This window comes from Schistocerca cancellata, chromosome 2 (genome assembly GCF_023864275.1).
Source record: "Schistocerca cancellata isolate TAMUIC-IGC-003103 chromosome 2, iqSchCanc2.1, whole genome shotgun sequence".
NCBI classification, from domain to species: Eukaryota; Metazoa; Arthropoda; class Insecta; order Orthoptera; family Acrididae; genus Schistocerca; species Schistocerca cancellata.
In genome coordinates this window covers 381,511,846-381,528,707 of record NC_064627.1, presented here as the reverse complement: position 1 = coordinate 381,528,707, position 16,862 = coordinate 381,511,846, and the positions used below count along the sequence as shown (strand labels likewise).

The 16,862-nt window shown below is 40.1% G+C and overlaps 1 protein-coding gene across 1 annotated transcript in view; it reads right to left on the bottom strand.

The window, feature by feature from the left end:
• Positions 1-577: 577 nt before the first annotated feature.
• The window catches only part of LOC126161783 (reticulocalbin-2), a 54,092-nt gene continuing 37,807 nt past the window's right edge, over positions 578-16,862 (bottom strand). Inside the window, exon 6 of the mRNA XM_049917856.1 lies at positions 578-1,438. Within this exon, the coding sequence (XP_049773813.1) occupies positions 1,267-1,438 (172 nt within the window). The 3' untranslated portion in view covers positions 578-1,266. The remainder of the gene's footprint in view (positions 1,439-16,862) is intronic.

Below are 16,862 nucleotides of genomic sequence, written 5' to 3'. Positions count from 1 at the left end.
GCTAATCAGGCTTTTGCAAGATGATGTGTGTTCCTGGGAGTACCTCCTAGTTAATATTTTACAGCATTCTCTTTCCATTTCTCTCGTCCTTGGAGTTGGTAATTTGTCACAACGCCGGCCGTGAAAGCTTACATGCTATAATTAATGATTGTCACAACTTTGTTTTCTTCATTTTTAGTAGAGTCCATTTAGTAATTACATATGTTTCCTTTTATAACAAAACTATTGCAGGTAAGTTTCAGTTCTTAATTACATCCATTACTGTGAAGCAGCCATTCTAATACATTTGGGAATAGAATTAACCAGTCACATTTCTATTCCAGCGGCTCAGCTATGTTTTAGTTTGGAATGAAACTTCTACTCTAGTGTGCATGTTACAATACCTTTTATTGTTCTTGCCACAAATTTGCAGTTATTGGAAAAATCATTTATTTTAGTGGAATATTTTAGTAAACAAACACTTGACAAAAATATTTTAAAAAATCATTAATACTGATCTGCATCCAAAAGCTCCATCAGGAAAACACTAAAAGAACAGGACATTCTGACTGCACTCCCTGTCCATGTTCAGTTTCTTTTTCTTTTTTATTTTTTTTTTTTCACAACTGCCTTAAAAGTCTTCTTACATTTCTGTTGTTGATGAGGCATGAGTGACACACATGCATGGGTTATTTCCTTTCTTATTTTTAACACACTACAATAATGTAAGCTTCAAAAAAATGGTAGTGTTTTTGTTTCATTTTAATGTTTGTTACAATATATTCATAATATAATGAGAAGCATGTTTATTCATGTCTGTTGGATCAACAAGCAGTGAGAAAATTCTGCATTCTGAAAATGCACTAGTAACAACAATTCATTAAGAAAAAAAAATGACACAAGTAAAACAAATTCCAAATTTTGTTATACTTATGCTGTTTGCTTGCTAAAAACACACTTCATTTTCTCAAAACAAATAGTAAATTTATCAAAAATATTAGACCGATATTACTGTTGACACAGATGCTTGTATTCAGTTCCCTAATTTCTTTCAGGCATAACTTTCAATAGTAACATACTAACAAAGGAATAAGGTGTTTGCTCAGTACAAAGAATGTTACCCAGAAAATTAGTGTAACAATATTTGTTGCATCTTCTGTTCATAATTTTTGTGGCAATTTACAAATGACAATAAAAAAATCCACTCTGTCATTCATTTATTTACACACATTAAAAAAAAACAATAAATACTAAGAATAAATATTATTGTGGCACAAAACAGGAAGATCAAAGTTCATCTTGAAAGACATGAATGTTATGCAGGTGATCACCGTAATCAGTAACTTCACTACCAACAAATGTTTCATGGTGGTTAATTATTTCATCAAATGATAAAATACCATCCTCATTGTCATCAGACTCAGCAAACAGGTGGGAAACTTCATCTTCTGCTATCTCCCTAAAACACAAGCAGCATATCAAGTTTTTTTAATAGTGTTGAATTTAAATCTAACGAAACTTTTTCTTATACTGCTTACAAATATAACAATCCAAACCAGTGTTTGAAAGTAGAAAATCCTTTCAGTGGGGACACAACTAGCTACAAGGGAGGGTCCATGACAGTTAAGTTTGTGGATTTTCGGGAGCATGTAGGTGGGTGTGCAGCGAGTCATGGGGGTGAATAGGGAAATGGATTCAGGGGAGAAGTTCTGGGAAGGGCCTACAGCTCTAAGCAGGCGTTAGAGGTTATATTGGACTTCTGTGATAGGATCCCTCCAGCAGAGTTTACAGGTGGAGGAGTCGGACAATTTGTAGTAGGGACTGCACAGTAGCATTATCTTGTGGAGGCAACAGATGTGCCACAGAGATATGTTTTTGCAGTATCAGGTTTGTGAAGGACAGAGACTGGTGGAATTTGAAAAAGTGGAGCCCGCTGTGAAAGGAGTGCATGTCTGCAACTCAACATGTTGCCTTTACAGTGAGTAGCAATCTAACCTTTTCATAATTGTTCGTATCCAAACCTGGACACCCCACTTTTTAATTGCCAGATGCACTATCCAAGTGCAGTCAGATATACTTATAATTTATAGTGGACACATTCTTTACTTCCGCTATAGGAATTTTAATTTCCAACCAAACATGTCTTATTTTTTAATATACCAATGAATTAAGAATTATTGTCCTACTTTTCTTGAAGACATCACTAATGTTCCATTACACTAGACTCTCGCTAATCTGGCCGTTCCTGGCACATATGGGTGCCAGATTAGCGGAAGTGCCGGATTACTGAGTGTCTGAAATTTATTTTATTCATTTATTTTGTTTTTTATTTATCTTGAAAACATTGGGGATATAGCGTACTGTACTTTATTAAACTGAAGGATACAATTTTGAAACATAAAGGATATACTTTATAAAATCCACAAATATATTAATTCTCAAAGAAAACTTAGTCCTTGAGTGTATACTGTACATAATTATACAGTCGTATCACTTCGTATCAAACATGTCCCCAATTTTTAACTGTTGCAACGATGATACGCGACAATGGCACGCTTTATCACGCAACCGCTTTACAAGCATTACATTGGTACTGCATGTATCTGGTTGTTGCAGAATGTACTCCAGGAAGACCTCAGCAGCTTCGGCACCAGCAGTGTGAGAAATATTCATGCTCTCTCCTCCTGTGTCCTCTTCTTCATAACTTTCATCATTAATTTCTTGCACACTTATTTCTACATCTCTTAAAGTTTTGTCCGTATCACAGTATCCTCATTCAGCTACTTAGTAACTTCATCATCATCAATTTTTCCTCCTCCTGGAAGGTTGTGGAACATGTCCGTGTATAAAGTATTTGATAATTCCATATCAACTGGCACATTGCCGTCGCTCACTACTGGATCCAACTCGGCATCAACGGATGGCCACAATTTTCTCCAGCTCTTCATTATGGTAGCATTCTCCATTTTATCCCATGCTTCGGCTGCGTGGAAAACATCACATATGTTAATTGCTTTCCACATCTTCAGCATAGTCTCAATAGAGTCTTTTTCACTTTCGTTCAACAAGGCGACGAGAAGTGAATGTCGATACTGACGTTTAATTGATTCCGAAATTCCCTGGTCCATGGGCTGAATTAGGGCTTCCACATTGAGTGGGAGAAAGAGTGCTTGTATACCATCGGACTTTAAGAGAAACATCTGAAGGATAACTGGGAGCAGTGTCAATTATAAGGATAGCTTTCAGTGGAAGCTCTTTCTTCTTTAGCTCTTTTCTCACTGCTGGTACAAACGTTTCATAAACCACTGAGAGAATATTTGTCTGTCCATCCACGCTTTCTTCTGAGCGGAATACTGCACTGGTAGAGTACTCATGTCAGAGTGTTGAAAACAATGAGGATGTTTAGATTTTGTGAATGTTTGGATTTTCCAGTCACCATAAGCGGTAGTTTATGACTCCCATTTGCATTACAACACACCACTAATGTTACGCGCTGATTCTGTTGCTTGTAACCACAGGCTTCCTTCTCATTCTCTTTTAAAAGAGTCCTGTCTCATCAGCATTATACAAGGCATCGGTAGTTAAATCATCTTCCTCTATTATCTTCCGTTTCTTGCTTACGGACTCAGCATCCTTATCGTCAGTTGAGCGACTTTCCCCTATGACTGTCAGCTGCCGAATGCCATGTCGTTTTTTCCAGTTTGATAGCCAACCTTCGCTCACTGCAAACAACTTACTACCGCCAAGTTGTTTGTTAAATGCAGCTGCTTTTTCCTTTATAATCAGGCCACTGACTGGAATTCCTTTATTGCATTGTTCTATGAACCATCTATAACAGCTACGTCCAGTTTTTCATTCTCACTCTTTCACATAATCTTCCATTTTCCCAACTCTACCCATTTGTCTAGAGTACTGCCAAATAACATCTTTCTGTTTGATGTCATAAATAGTTGCTCGTCCAACATTGGACTCAGCAGCAATGGCTTTCCGCGAAGAACTTCAATTTAACTTATCTAAAATTTCGAGTTTCTGCTTGAGGTCTAGCGTAACGTGTTTCCTTTTAGAAGACATGATTCCGAACTGTAAAGGAAGCTACAATTTCAAATACGGTATATAATGCATTGTTTAACTAACCATTGTTGAATATGATAATTCATTGTGCACATGTTTCTGGATGAGCACCGGATTACCGACAGACTGGACTACTGAGGGACATGATCAGGCTCTTCATTTGTGACTCGGATATGTGGTACCCACATATACTGCTATCAGCTTGAAGGCAAGTGCACATGGGAAAAAAAAAAAAATGTAATGAAGGATGACAATGAGTCTACGATTTACATTCCATATTTGTTTCATCCAGTGTGTCTGGATAGTGATGCAGGCCACATAATAAAATTCCCTTTATTTTTAGTTTCTTCAAGATGCTTAAAGCATGTACACATGAAGCTCATGGGAAACAAGCATAGAGATCCTTAGGTTATAACAATTACCACAACCGTGTTATTGTGAGCACCATACCCATAATTTGTAATCACTAACCTTGAGAAGTTTTAAGAAATGGCATCAATTATACATTATCGTATCAAAATACAATTCACTACAGAAAACTTAGAAGTAACTAGGAGACAGAATAGCTAGCTAGAATTAAATCAATCTTCTGGGGGTAAAATTTCAAGTACTTCCAATAGACATTAGAAAAAAAAAAAAAACACCTATCCTAACTTTTTGATCTGTTAGTCCCTTCTGCAGGCAGGAGTGAGGGATGTGTTGTGGAACCTTGGAAAGAAGGGACTGTCATGCAAATCGCATGCTGAAAGGAACTCTCCTGTTGTGAGGACAAGGACACATGAAGATAAAGGGGGACGTTACGAAGAGAGGAGGACGTTATCAATGATAGTTAATTTGTAAGTGCCATACTCTCTTTGTCACCTCTCTATCATCCTTACCTCTCCTTGTCCTCACAATACGTGGTTCACTCTAAACTTGAGGTCTGATTGGTCCCTCATTACAACTTCCTCTTTTCCCCATGAGAAAGAAGAGAGTTCCAAAAGATAGGACAGTTTTTCCTACTTTAACTTTAGCCTCCAAGAAGTACGTACTGGCCACCCAACTGTCTCTTTGCAACTTTACATGTATACTTTAACATGAATTAAGTTGACATGACTAATATCAATGCTTTCCAGCAAGTTTGAAAGGTATATATCTGCTGCTGAGTTCTTAACACATACCTCTTAAATTCATGTGGAATAAACAAAGACATCAAGAAGGAGAAATGCTCATGATAAATATAGTTACTAGGAATGGATGATATTAATGTAACTATTAAAAGAAGGTGGTTACCCAGTCAAATCTATCAAGCAAATAGTACAATTCAGACTCAACTCCATTACATCTAATACGGTAGAATTTACACAACTTTTACCCTCCCGCAATCTGTCAATTTTGCCACACTGAGGTGACTTGCTTGCATCACAGATGCAAACAGTTTTACTGTACGTGGAACCACAACAGAGGTGTATCTTTGGATGGGTCACAATAACATATGGTTCCTGAAGATGAACCTTTTGGGTAACAGCATAGGAACAATCTAGGTAACTGTCCAATTTGGGCTTGTAACATTAACCATTATAGCTTCGCTATGTTGGTACTGTAAATGGCTCGAAGCAAGGGGAAACCACAGCCCCTATATTTTCCAAAGGGTATGCAGCTGTTCTGGATAGTTTAATGATAGCATCCTCTTTGGCAAAACATTCCATAGCTAAAATACCGTATTTACTCGAATCTAAGCCGCACTCGAATCTAAGCCGCACCTGAAATATGAGACTCGAAATAAGGGGGAAAAAAAATCCCAAATCTAAGCCGCACCTGAAATTTGAGACTCGAAATTCAAGGGGAGAGAAAAGTTTTAGGCCGCACCTCCAAATCGAAACAAAGTTGGTACATTGTAATATGAGACACAATTTAGGTCGAATGAATGACGATACAGCTACAGTAGTTTGGTTCAAGTCGAAAGCTTAGCAGTTAAGCTTTACCAGGTAGCCATTGCTATGCGTCAGGCGCTCCGTCCGTATTTATACGGATACCCTTCCTTTTTCACGTGCTTCGTCTGGTTTGAATCGATTGCTTATTTTGCTTTGATCTGATAAGTGCCGTTTTCAATGTTATAGGTGTTTACGTCAGTCACTGTAAGCTGAAAATGCATTACTATACTGTGTCATGCATTGTTTGTCGCATTCTGATAGTGCGTGTTTACGGCCTGTCACTGCCCGCGGTATGGCTTGCTTTTGTGCACGCTACCGCCGCCTACAATTAAAAAAAAGAGAGGAATCGTCACATTAGCGAAACAATGGCAAGAGACTGCTATTTGTTGTTACTTACACTGCTGCTTTCTTTGATAATGATCAACAAGAACCAAATAATAGACTGCGTATGATATAACATGTTCTGAACGAAAGTTTGGCGAAAATTTTTCTCCGTTTGAAAATCTTTGCGGCCGCTTCTTTAGTACATCAAATTCTGCACAGAAATTAGTCACCTTAGATTTAAAAATCTAGTCAGTTGCTGTGCTTCATTTCTGACTGTATCACTATTAGGCATAAGAGTAATACGAATAGAAACATGACACGATACGTATATTCTTCCGCGTTTGCTGTTGTCTCACTATTAGTTTCGTAGTTTATTTGGCAGACAGGATTTAAATGAGATAGAAGCAAACACGAAAGAATACATGGCAAAATGTTTATATTCGTATTATTCTTGTGGTGAAGAGAATACTGCATGTGATTCACATTTCATCAGGTTCCTATTAGCAACCATCTCTTCTCACAAGTAGGAAAAAATTCAGAACGTAGAGTTGGCCATATTGACAAAAATCCCAGTATTACCAGTCGGATTTTCGTAGTACATTGAAATTCGAAGATGAACAATACGGAATTTGTATTTACTTCGTTGGATAATGTATGAAAATGCAGTGGTCGAAACTCGGGCGAAGAAAAATGCTCGTCTTCCAAATTTTTTTTTTTTAATTTTATTTACTGACGCAGAGGTTTTGGCGCCAGTATTTATGTTTGTGCCTACAAAGGATGCCTGTGTAGCGCTACATACATTCGACGGCAGAAGTTAATTGTGGCGGCAACTATCAACATTTTTCAGAACTTCCGCTTGCTTTGCACTCGATTCTAAGCCGCAGGCGGTTTTTTGGATTACAAAAACCGGAAAAAAAGTGCGGCTTAGATTCGAGTAAATACGGTATTGGACCCACCCAGAGACCAGAACGGGAGACTGAGGACAAGGTTGCCATAAGCAAAAAAACTAGTGTTATATGGGCCCAAGCAATGAATCCTAGATCCCTTAATAAGGAAAGTAAGTTGGGGAATTTAAAATGAAATGGATTTGCTAGAGTTAAACATAATGGAAATTTGTGAAGTACAGTGGTAGAATGAACAGGTCAATCAACACAAAATGAAACTGGAGCAACACAGGAGTACGTTTAATAATGAATAATAAACTAAGAATGTGGGTAAACTCTTATAAGCAGCAAAGTGAATGCGTATCTCTTGCCAAGATGGATGCAAAGCCACCAATTAATACATAATACTTGTTTATGTGTTTACTAACTTCAGAGATGAAGAGATTGAAAGAGTTATGATAAGAAACAAAATTACTCAGGTTGGTACTGGACATGAAAAAAGTTGAATTGTGAAATTCAATAGCAGGAAACAGAAGAGAAGGAAACATAGGAGAACATGGACCGGGGGAAAAGTATATAGAGGGAGCCTCCTGGTATAATTTTATAAAGAGCAGGTGATAACACTTGGTGGAAATATTGTGGCAGGCAGCTGTACATGTGTGGAAGAGACCTGGAAAAAACTGGAAGGTTTCAGAAAGATTATGTAATGACAAGTCAGACATTTGAAAACACTGTTCTAAGCCGCAAAACATTCCCAGGGGTAAAGGCAAACTGACCATAATTTCGTGGTTATGAACTGCAGATTAAAGCTGACAGAATTGCAAAAAGGTAGTAAATTAAGGAAACTGGATATGATAAATTGAAAGTGATTATCTATTGTTGCCTAAGGCACCTTCTCAAACAGGTAGGAAATACAACAGAAGACAAATGCGTAGTTTTGAGAGATGAAATAATGAAGGAAACATAGAATCAAATAGGCAGAAAGTGAAAGCCCAGTAGAAATCCTTTGATAACACACGAGACTAAATACAAATGATACAGGGATAAAATCTAATAATGAAGTGGATAAAAGAGAATGGGGATAACCAAGAAAACAAAACTGATAGAAACTGAAAATGGCAAAGCAGGAATGGTTAGAGAAGAAATACACAGTTGTAGAAGCACAGATGGCTATGTGAAAGACTTAAGTCTCAATGGGCTTGACTGTATCCAACAATCAAGAAAAGAAGTGAGAGGGGGGCAAAAGGATGAAAGTGGGAGAGGTGTGCATTTCCTGTAGTCTGGAGACCATTTGAGCTACAGCATGGAGCCTGGCATTGTCACAGAGGGAGATGACCTGTCCAGTCAGTTGGTCTCATCTTTTGGGCAATATGCATCCCTCAGCTTCAACAACTAACAGTAGTTCAATGTGCAAAATGCCTTCCTGGTGGACAAAAGTTGTTGAAAGAATCTTGCCAGCCGACAGATTCTTGGCTTTCACTAGGGTGACCTCCCCTTTTCCACTGCAACTCCGTAATGTTTTTGGATTCCATGAGTGTAGTGGTGGACCCATGTCTCATCGCAGGTGATGATCCAACTCAAAAATGTATCACCTTCTTTCGCAAACCTTGCTGTAAGCTTCTCTTGTGCCCCCAAATGTCTCCACTTCTGATTTTCGGTCAAAAGGAGAGGGAGCTATCTGGAACACGCTTTACAGAACTGTAGGTCATTTATGATGATTACCTGTCAGCTTCCATAACTTATTCCAGCTTGTTCTGCAATTTCTGATACTCGGCTGTTAACCGGCTTCAAGCGCGTCTCTCACCATGCCAACATTTTCAGCTGTAAGGCTGGTCTGAGAACGGCGATAATGTTGCTGATCTTTCACGTGTTCTTTTCCTTTCTTTAACTTTTTATGCCAGGCAAACACATGTGTCCTTGAAAACGTTTGATCACTGGACTGTGCAGTCAATATCTGGAAAATTTCCATTGTTTGAACTCCTTCATGAGCAAGAAACTTTATAATCATTCGTGCACCTGTTGCTCTGATAGTGTTAGCATTACTGATTAAGCTATTGGAAGTATTTAACAGCCAGCTCTTCCCACTCCTAACGGCCCCACCTAACAGTACTTTATGTGCGGGTCCAGTTCTACAAACTGTTGACACTCAAGAACAAAAATCCCATTCATATTCGATTCAACCTTGTGGTTGAAAATGGGATAAAACCCAGGCAGCTAAAACCTATAGCTGGTATCTGAAAGTTACACCAAGAATGGTCATCATAGTCAGCACCAACAAAAATGGGATGAGAAAATGCAGACTGTACAGACAATAGAGCTAATTAGCTTAAACAGTTAAATAAATAAAATATGCATGTAAAAGGTTAAAACAATGCATGACAATGCTGACAGAGAACGTAGCCTGAAGTCACTCAGTGCAAGTCACAGTGAGAGGTATCTCTCATAACCACCCTTTACACTGAACATGGAGATGAAGTGAATTTTGTTATAAAATTCGCTTCCCCCCCCTCAGGAAATTTAGGAATCTGATAGCTGCTAACCCATTATCTTCAAGTATTGAGGTAGGCTGTTTGATTGCTAGTCTCAAATCAGCCAGTAGGGCACACTTGGCAAGAATATGGGCTATTGTGAGATAACTTTCACAGCTGCATGTAGGAGGATCTCATGGATAAGTCTGGCGTGGCTGGTACACTGTCAGCATAGTGCAATGACATCTTTCTGAGAAACCTGGAGAAAGTATGCCATCCCCCTTGATCACAATTAGGTCACTGAGGGTTGTGATAGCCTGCCATTCCATACCCCAGGGGTTCCAATGTGATGTCACAGTTACAATCTTAAGTCTGCAGCCCTTACTCAGAGTACAAGTTTGTCACCTATAGTTGCTTTATTAGCTAATCTGTTAGAAAGTTAATTCCCTGGAATACCCATGTGGCTCTATGTCCAGATGAGCCTTACTGTCGTACTGGAGCTGCGGAGGACACTGGTGACTAAAAGGATTTCTGGGTAGCACTTAACTATTACTTGTAAGCAGTTCAGAGTTTCTACAAAACAGGAAGTCCTTCATGATTAGAGTTTTTATATACGGCAGAGCCCATGTTGTGGCAACAAACTCTGCAGTATATACACTGCATGCACTCAGCAGAGTGTACTTCTCGTGCCTCCTAGCATGTGCAAAAGCATAACCACCCCCATGACAGACTTTTGATCTGTCCATGTAGGTGCATGCCACATCTGGGTAATCATGGAGACATGAATGAAACAGCCATCTGAGAACGGTGGTATCAGCATTTTTCTTAGGACTACAAAAGAGGTCCATTTGAATCATAGAACTTGGTTACATGGCACGAGTGCACCGAGAGGGAACTCTCTGAACACACACAAAAGATGGCAGTTGGATGCCTAGCAGAGAGCTTCCCGTCATATCACAGCTGGTCATCCATTTCTGAGTGATTCATAAACCATCTTGAATTTCTAATTGTGGTCCGCCCCATTAGTTGAACGGTCAGCACGTTGGAATGCCACACACAGGGGGCCGGGTTCAATTCCTGTCTGGAGTGGGAGATTTTCTCCCCTCAGGGACTGGGGGTTGTGTCATCATTTCATCCCCACTAACAATGCACAAGTCGCCCAATGTGGCGTCGCACTCAATAAGACTTGCACTTAGCGGCCGAACTTCCCGCTACGGAACTCCCAGCCACTGACGCCATGCGATCATTTCCATTTCTGATTGTGAAAGGAGAGTCGAGTAATATGAGTGGGGCAGACATACGACAGATTGTTATCCCATAGTTGACCAGGTGCTGTTAGTTTTTGGCTCTCAGTGGTGGGACATCGGCTTTCAACAAGAGGCTGTCTAAAGGGCTGGTGCAGAAGCCTACAGCTGACAACCACACACCTCTAAGTCGACAGGGTCTCTCAAACTCAGTACCGACAGTGCTGCCGACTCAGACAACACAGCCTTAGTCCAGTCAGCATAAAATTAAAGATTTGTTTAAAAAAGAAAGAAAGTAAAGGAAACCACACAGAAGAACTGTGTGGTCTTCATCCCAGGAGGTACTGCTGAGAAATCTCGAGGATATTTAGTGTGTGGTAACCACTTTAATTTACTGTCAAATAAAAGACCTAAAAGTTTGAAAGTTTTAGTGACTTAAGACAAGTTGTTACTAAGGTAAAGTTCTGGGTGCGGAGGTATAGTTCTGAGCCGACAAAACATCATAACAGGAGTTCCTGGGAGGAAATTTATATCGATGGTTTAGGGTCAAATTATTTTCTTGATGTATGCCCCTGGAAGTTAGCGATCTATGGTGTGCAATGGTGCAGAGCTGTAATATAAGCAAATGTCATCCACATACAGTGATGGCAAAACCAGGGACCTCGCAGGCGAAGAGAGAGAGAAATTCTGGGTAAAAATGGAATGCCCTACTCACGCAGCATAGACAGGATGTGATAGCACAAGGTGGTATGGTTAAGTCTTTTGCATGACAAAGGACACAGCAATCAGGTGTTGGCGATGTGTGAAAACATTCCTCACTGTACATTCCAGACAAATCAGTTTGTCTGTTGTGGACTGGAATGCCAGAAAGCCGCTTTGAAATCGATATATGTTCTCCAGCTTCCAGGCAACAACACAGTTGTATGACCATTCTTTCAAATAATTTGTACAGCCCATTTGTTAGAGATTGATGGATAATTAGTAAAAGTCTGAGTGTCTTTTCCCAGTTTCAAGGTAGGAATAATAATATCCTCTCATCACTGGGAGGGACAGGGGCTGTGTCTCTACATTCTGCTAAAGAGCTGCAGATCCCCCATTCACTAAATGGAACAGTGCGCCATTCAAAGCCTTGTACATGGAAAGATGGAGTTTCACTCCACCAAATGTTTCTGGATCAGAAAATTAAGGTGGTAGTCAATGCATGTGGGTATACTGGTGATGTGCACCAAACATTCAACACTGATCAGTACAAGCACTGCCCCTGACATACATACCAGGAACTCCTAGAATGAGAGGAGGTTGGGGGCCAAATGCAGGATAGTTCAGTCCATACATACAGTCTGTAGCCTGTCAGATGATACACACCAAATCTAACATCCACACTTTCTCTTCTTCATTAAAAACAGAGCCTTTGCTCAAATTCTCTTGGATGCTATTAAATGTTCCATCGAGGATGGTGCTTGTGGTGTTTAAAGTGCCTTGCAATACTATCCCACAGCTGAAGCTATTTTTTCAGAGCACTATGGCACCAATATCACTAGGGAAGAGCCTAAAAATAGGGTATCACTGTTTCCATAGTGTGCATAACCATGCCAACAGTATCCTGTATCACTCCTGTGGTATCCTCCTCGTTATGGGCCATGAAAGTTGCTTTGGAGATAACAGCCTGGTAACTGGCTTTTCAAATTGACCAATGTGGTCCATGTTTCATTGCACAATAGGTTAAGAAAGAGGTAGTGATTGTAAAATGTTACAGAGATTTGCCGAAAACAGACCACAAGATTAAAGATGAGATGTTCAGGCTGCAGCCCTTCTAGAATGTGGTATGGAAGCCCCACAAGGGATTGTGGGCACTGAAGTTTGCCAGGAGGAAAGATGGAGGTAGGTGTTCCACCAGATAGTGATATCGTGTAGATTTATCTGGGTAGATAGATACTAGATACTGTTACCCTAACTGACAGGTGGACATTAATAGCCACTGCTTCTAACACAGCGATTAGTAGCAAATGCTCAGGAAAAGCACGCAGACTCCTCTAAATGCTGCCTTAGTGTTAACTCTATTAGTACAGTAGGATTTGTAATTTGTATGGGTAAGAAGTTATGTTTCTGAGAACAGTGTCTCCTGAAGCGTGACGCCAATTACAAAGTAGCCATTAACTGATGGCGTTCAGCCAGTGATGGTGGTACCAGAAACATCAGACTGGGTTCTGAGAAGGCAGCAATGGGGAAATGGAAATACAAGTTACTTTGCTGCCGAGTCGCACTCCACCTGAATGTGCTGTTCTTCATTTGTATTCACAGGCTCGACCTCTCATGGAACAGGGACCAGATCGACCAGAGCAGCACAATGTAGTTTAACTTTAGATATATTACTCTTGTCCCTATGAGGTTTCAGTATCTGTGGGGGGTTTTCCTGTCTTGACTTCTGGGGCAGAGGAGGACTGTTCTTTTCTACAACCCACAACCTATGTTCTGTTGGTCACTGGTTGGTGTAGACTGCTGGTCTGTTTCGTCCTGGAAGGAGGGCACCTCAGCAGGTGTGCCATCTTTTCTGATGATGCCGGAAGAGGGCACCAATGGGGTGATTACCACTAGTGTTGTGCGTGTGGGGGTCGAGGGAGCCAGTGTACCCTCCCACACCTGAAAAATAGGTAATGACCTGTGACTACGGCCAGGGGTTGGTGTTTGAGGTCTTATCACACTAGGACTGAATTTTGACACAATGTTTGCAATTTTGCCATCATATCGATTAGGTGGAGTTGTTCAGACTTTTCCTTGGAGTCTTGATAAAACAGGCAGTCAAGTTTTTATATTTTTGGATTTTCTTCTCTACACTGAAAATTGAACACATTGGCAAACAAGGGGGATGGTGTTCTGGGCAGTTTACACATACAGAGAACAGTTCGCAAAAGCTCCCCTCATGCGTTATCATACTAGATGTCCCACGAGCAGCCTCATTAGTACAGCAGTAGGAAAATGAAGTCTTCTATCACACCTATAAACAATGACTGATGTTCTCTGTAAAACATTTCCATCAAAGGTTATGATGACAGCTCCAGTGCCCATGTCACTATCTTTAGATCCTCTCTGGACGCAATGAACAAAATTGACTCCATACCACTCTTGGTTAGTGGGTAATTCTTCATCTGTAGTGTGAGTCCCAATGGTAGAAGATGACACCTTGTATCCTACTGAGTCTGTTGTTAGGAGAGATGGTAACAGGTATTTCCCTGAATTACAACACACCTGAAGTGGTGGCAATAGGTTGGCATTCAATATTTGGTCAACGAAGACCCAGTCTTCATTCTCTCTGTAGCTGCGACATCTCTGAACTGATCCTAAATATTTTCAACAAAAACCAGTGGCTTTGTTGTTGCGAACAATTCTCAATCAGTTCTCGAGCATACCAAGAACTGGGCAAACTGTCAACCTCCTTGTCTCCTCGCCCGACTCTTGTCCCACAGCATGACGAGACCGAAATGCCATGGGGTTGTAAGCGTCTGTATTAAAATCTTACTTTCTACCCACCAAGACAGCCGTGCTAGCACAGCCAATTATTTGGGCGAGTTTGATCCATTTCACTGCAGATCATCCACCCTCGTGCCACCCACTCCCATCAGAGGCTCTCCCCATGGCTGCCACCCACCACAGCAAAGGCTACCTGGGGTAATAATCGTTATCCAGAGTCTGCTGCATTGTCCACTGTCAGAGGGGATACAACACCCCCCCCCCCCCCTTGCCCACTCCCAATGGACTGGCTACCACACTGAATTTTGGGTTCAAACATTTGCAGAGGATCACAGCACGTGGTGGATAGACTAGGCACCAGGCAAGGTGTCCTTCCCCAAATGGCCCACACCTCTGTGAGATTAAGAAAAGTGGAGTTGGAACACTAAAATGGGACTGTAAGTAATTATGCACAAAAATTTTGAAGGGAATGTTGTGAAATGAGCTAAAACTGGCAAGTGTTCTAATAATGGCCAAGTCGTCACTGTAAAAGTTTCACTGGTGCAAGACGTCCTTTAGTCACCTCTTACAAAGGTTATTAATAACTGCACACTCTTTCTAGCTGCCGATACCAGAAGGGGGAAACATTACTATATTTTTGCAATTCACCTGTCTGCCATTTTTAGGGAGACACTACTGCTACAGAGTCCTGAAAACTGATACCAGGGCTACAAACCATTGTACTATATAGCCACACGTGCATACATTGCAGTTTATGCACTGCTCACCACAGATGCTGCTCCCCAAGACTGGGCTTTTGCTGCTGTCCATAGTAGAACAACAGCACCAACAATGAATCACAATCAAAACATTTTTACACTGTTGACTGGAATGTTCTCTTTGAAATTCTGAAGACGGCAGGGATAAAATACAGATGGCAAAATGTTACCTACAGCTTTTACAGACTGCTGTAGTAAGGATCAAGGGACATGCATGGGGGCAGTGGTTGAAAAGGATGTGAGTGAATGCTGAAGCTTATCCCTGACGTTATCCAACTGCACATGGAGTAAGCACTATAGGAAAGTGAGGAGAAACCTGGAAATGCAATTACAGTCAGGAGAGAAGAAATAAAAACCTTAATGACATTGTAATTCTGTCAGAGACAGCAAGGGACTTTGAAGAGGATATGAACAACATGGACTACATTTTTCGAAAATATGTTATAGTTATTAATAAAAGTAAGAAAGGGTACTGGAAGGTAGACGAATTAAAGCAGACAATACTGAAGGAATGAAATCGTGAAACAAAACACTAAAAGTAGGAGATGAGTTTTACTCATTTGGCAGCAAAAGAACTGGCGATTGCCAAAGCAGAGGGGACACACAATGCAAATTGGCGACAATGAATTTCAGACGATGTCTGGACCAAAAACATACTAGAAAATCCCATACAGAATGTTTTTCTTAATGATATGTTTTTGTGGTTATGATTAATTTTGGTATTATTATTTGTATCATTTATAGCAATTTGTTTGAAATCATTTGATAACTTTAAACATTTTAAAAATATTCCTCTTTTTTACAATTTAATTTCCAGTATAATTAGATTGCCTATATCTCCAAATGTAGAGTCAGTGTAGCAAAAACATTACTTTCTTACTCAGCAGACCAAAATTACCTGAAATTTATTAATACATCAGATGCCACAGAATCGGTATTACCCTGTGTTATCTATACAAATAAATATGTGAATGTTCGTTTCTTTGAAATCTTAAGTCTCTGAAAGTTCTTCACCGACTGTTTGGTATTTTGACACAATGTCGCATTCAAACATGCACATATTTTTATATACCTACTGGAGGGCTACATGTTGAAAGTAAACATAAATATTTATATAAATAATAAAACAGTCAAAATGAATTTTGTATATTGCCAAAACTTGCAAAATAAACATTGTGATCCAGAAGCACGTTTCAGTATCAATACGTTGGTTTGTTTATAAAAAGGCTGTACATGCCGCCAAGAAGAAAAATTCCCAGATGAAAATACAGGATGTCCGAAAAGTCTTTCCCTGATTACATAAATTGATAACGCAGGCTAGAAGTAAGATACAAATACAAAACTTGTGTCGAATTGTTTACAACTATCAAAGTTTTTTTCCGGTTTTAGGTTTGCAGTATGTTAAGTAGGGGATGAGGTGCAGTGCCCAAGAAGCCATGTTAACCAATCAGGAGAAGGCACAGTGTGTCCTGTGGTACCATGAGACACGATCACCAGCCACAGTGCAGAGACACTTCCAGACAACATTTGGAAGGAATCCATCTGATGTCAAGAGCACTCAAACCTGGTATGAGAAGTTCAAGAACACAGGATCGATTGCTAACCTTCTGAGGTCTGGTCGACCAAGAACCTCAGCAAACAGGTTGGAAGCTGTAAGGCAGTCTTTTCTGCGAAGTCCGAAGAAATCGGTTCGCAGGGCCTCACATGATTTACAGATGCTAAAAACTCTCTGCATGACATTTTATACAAACGT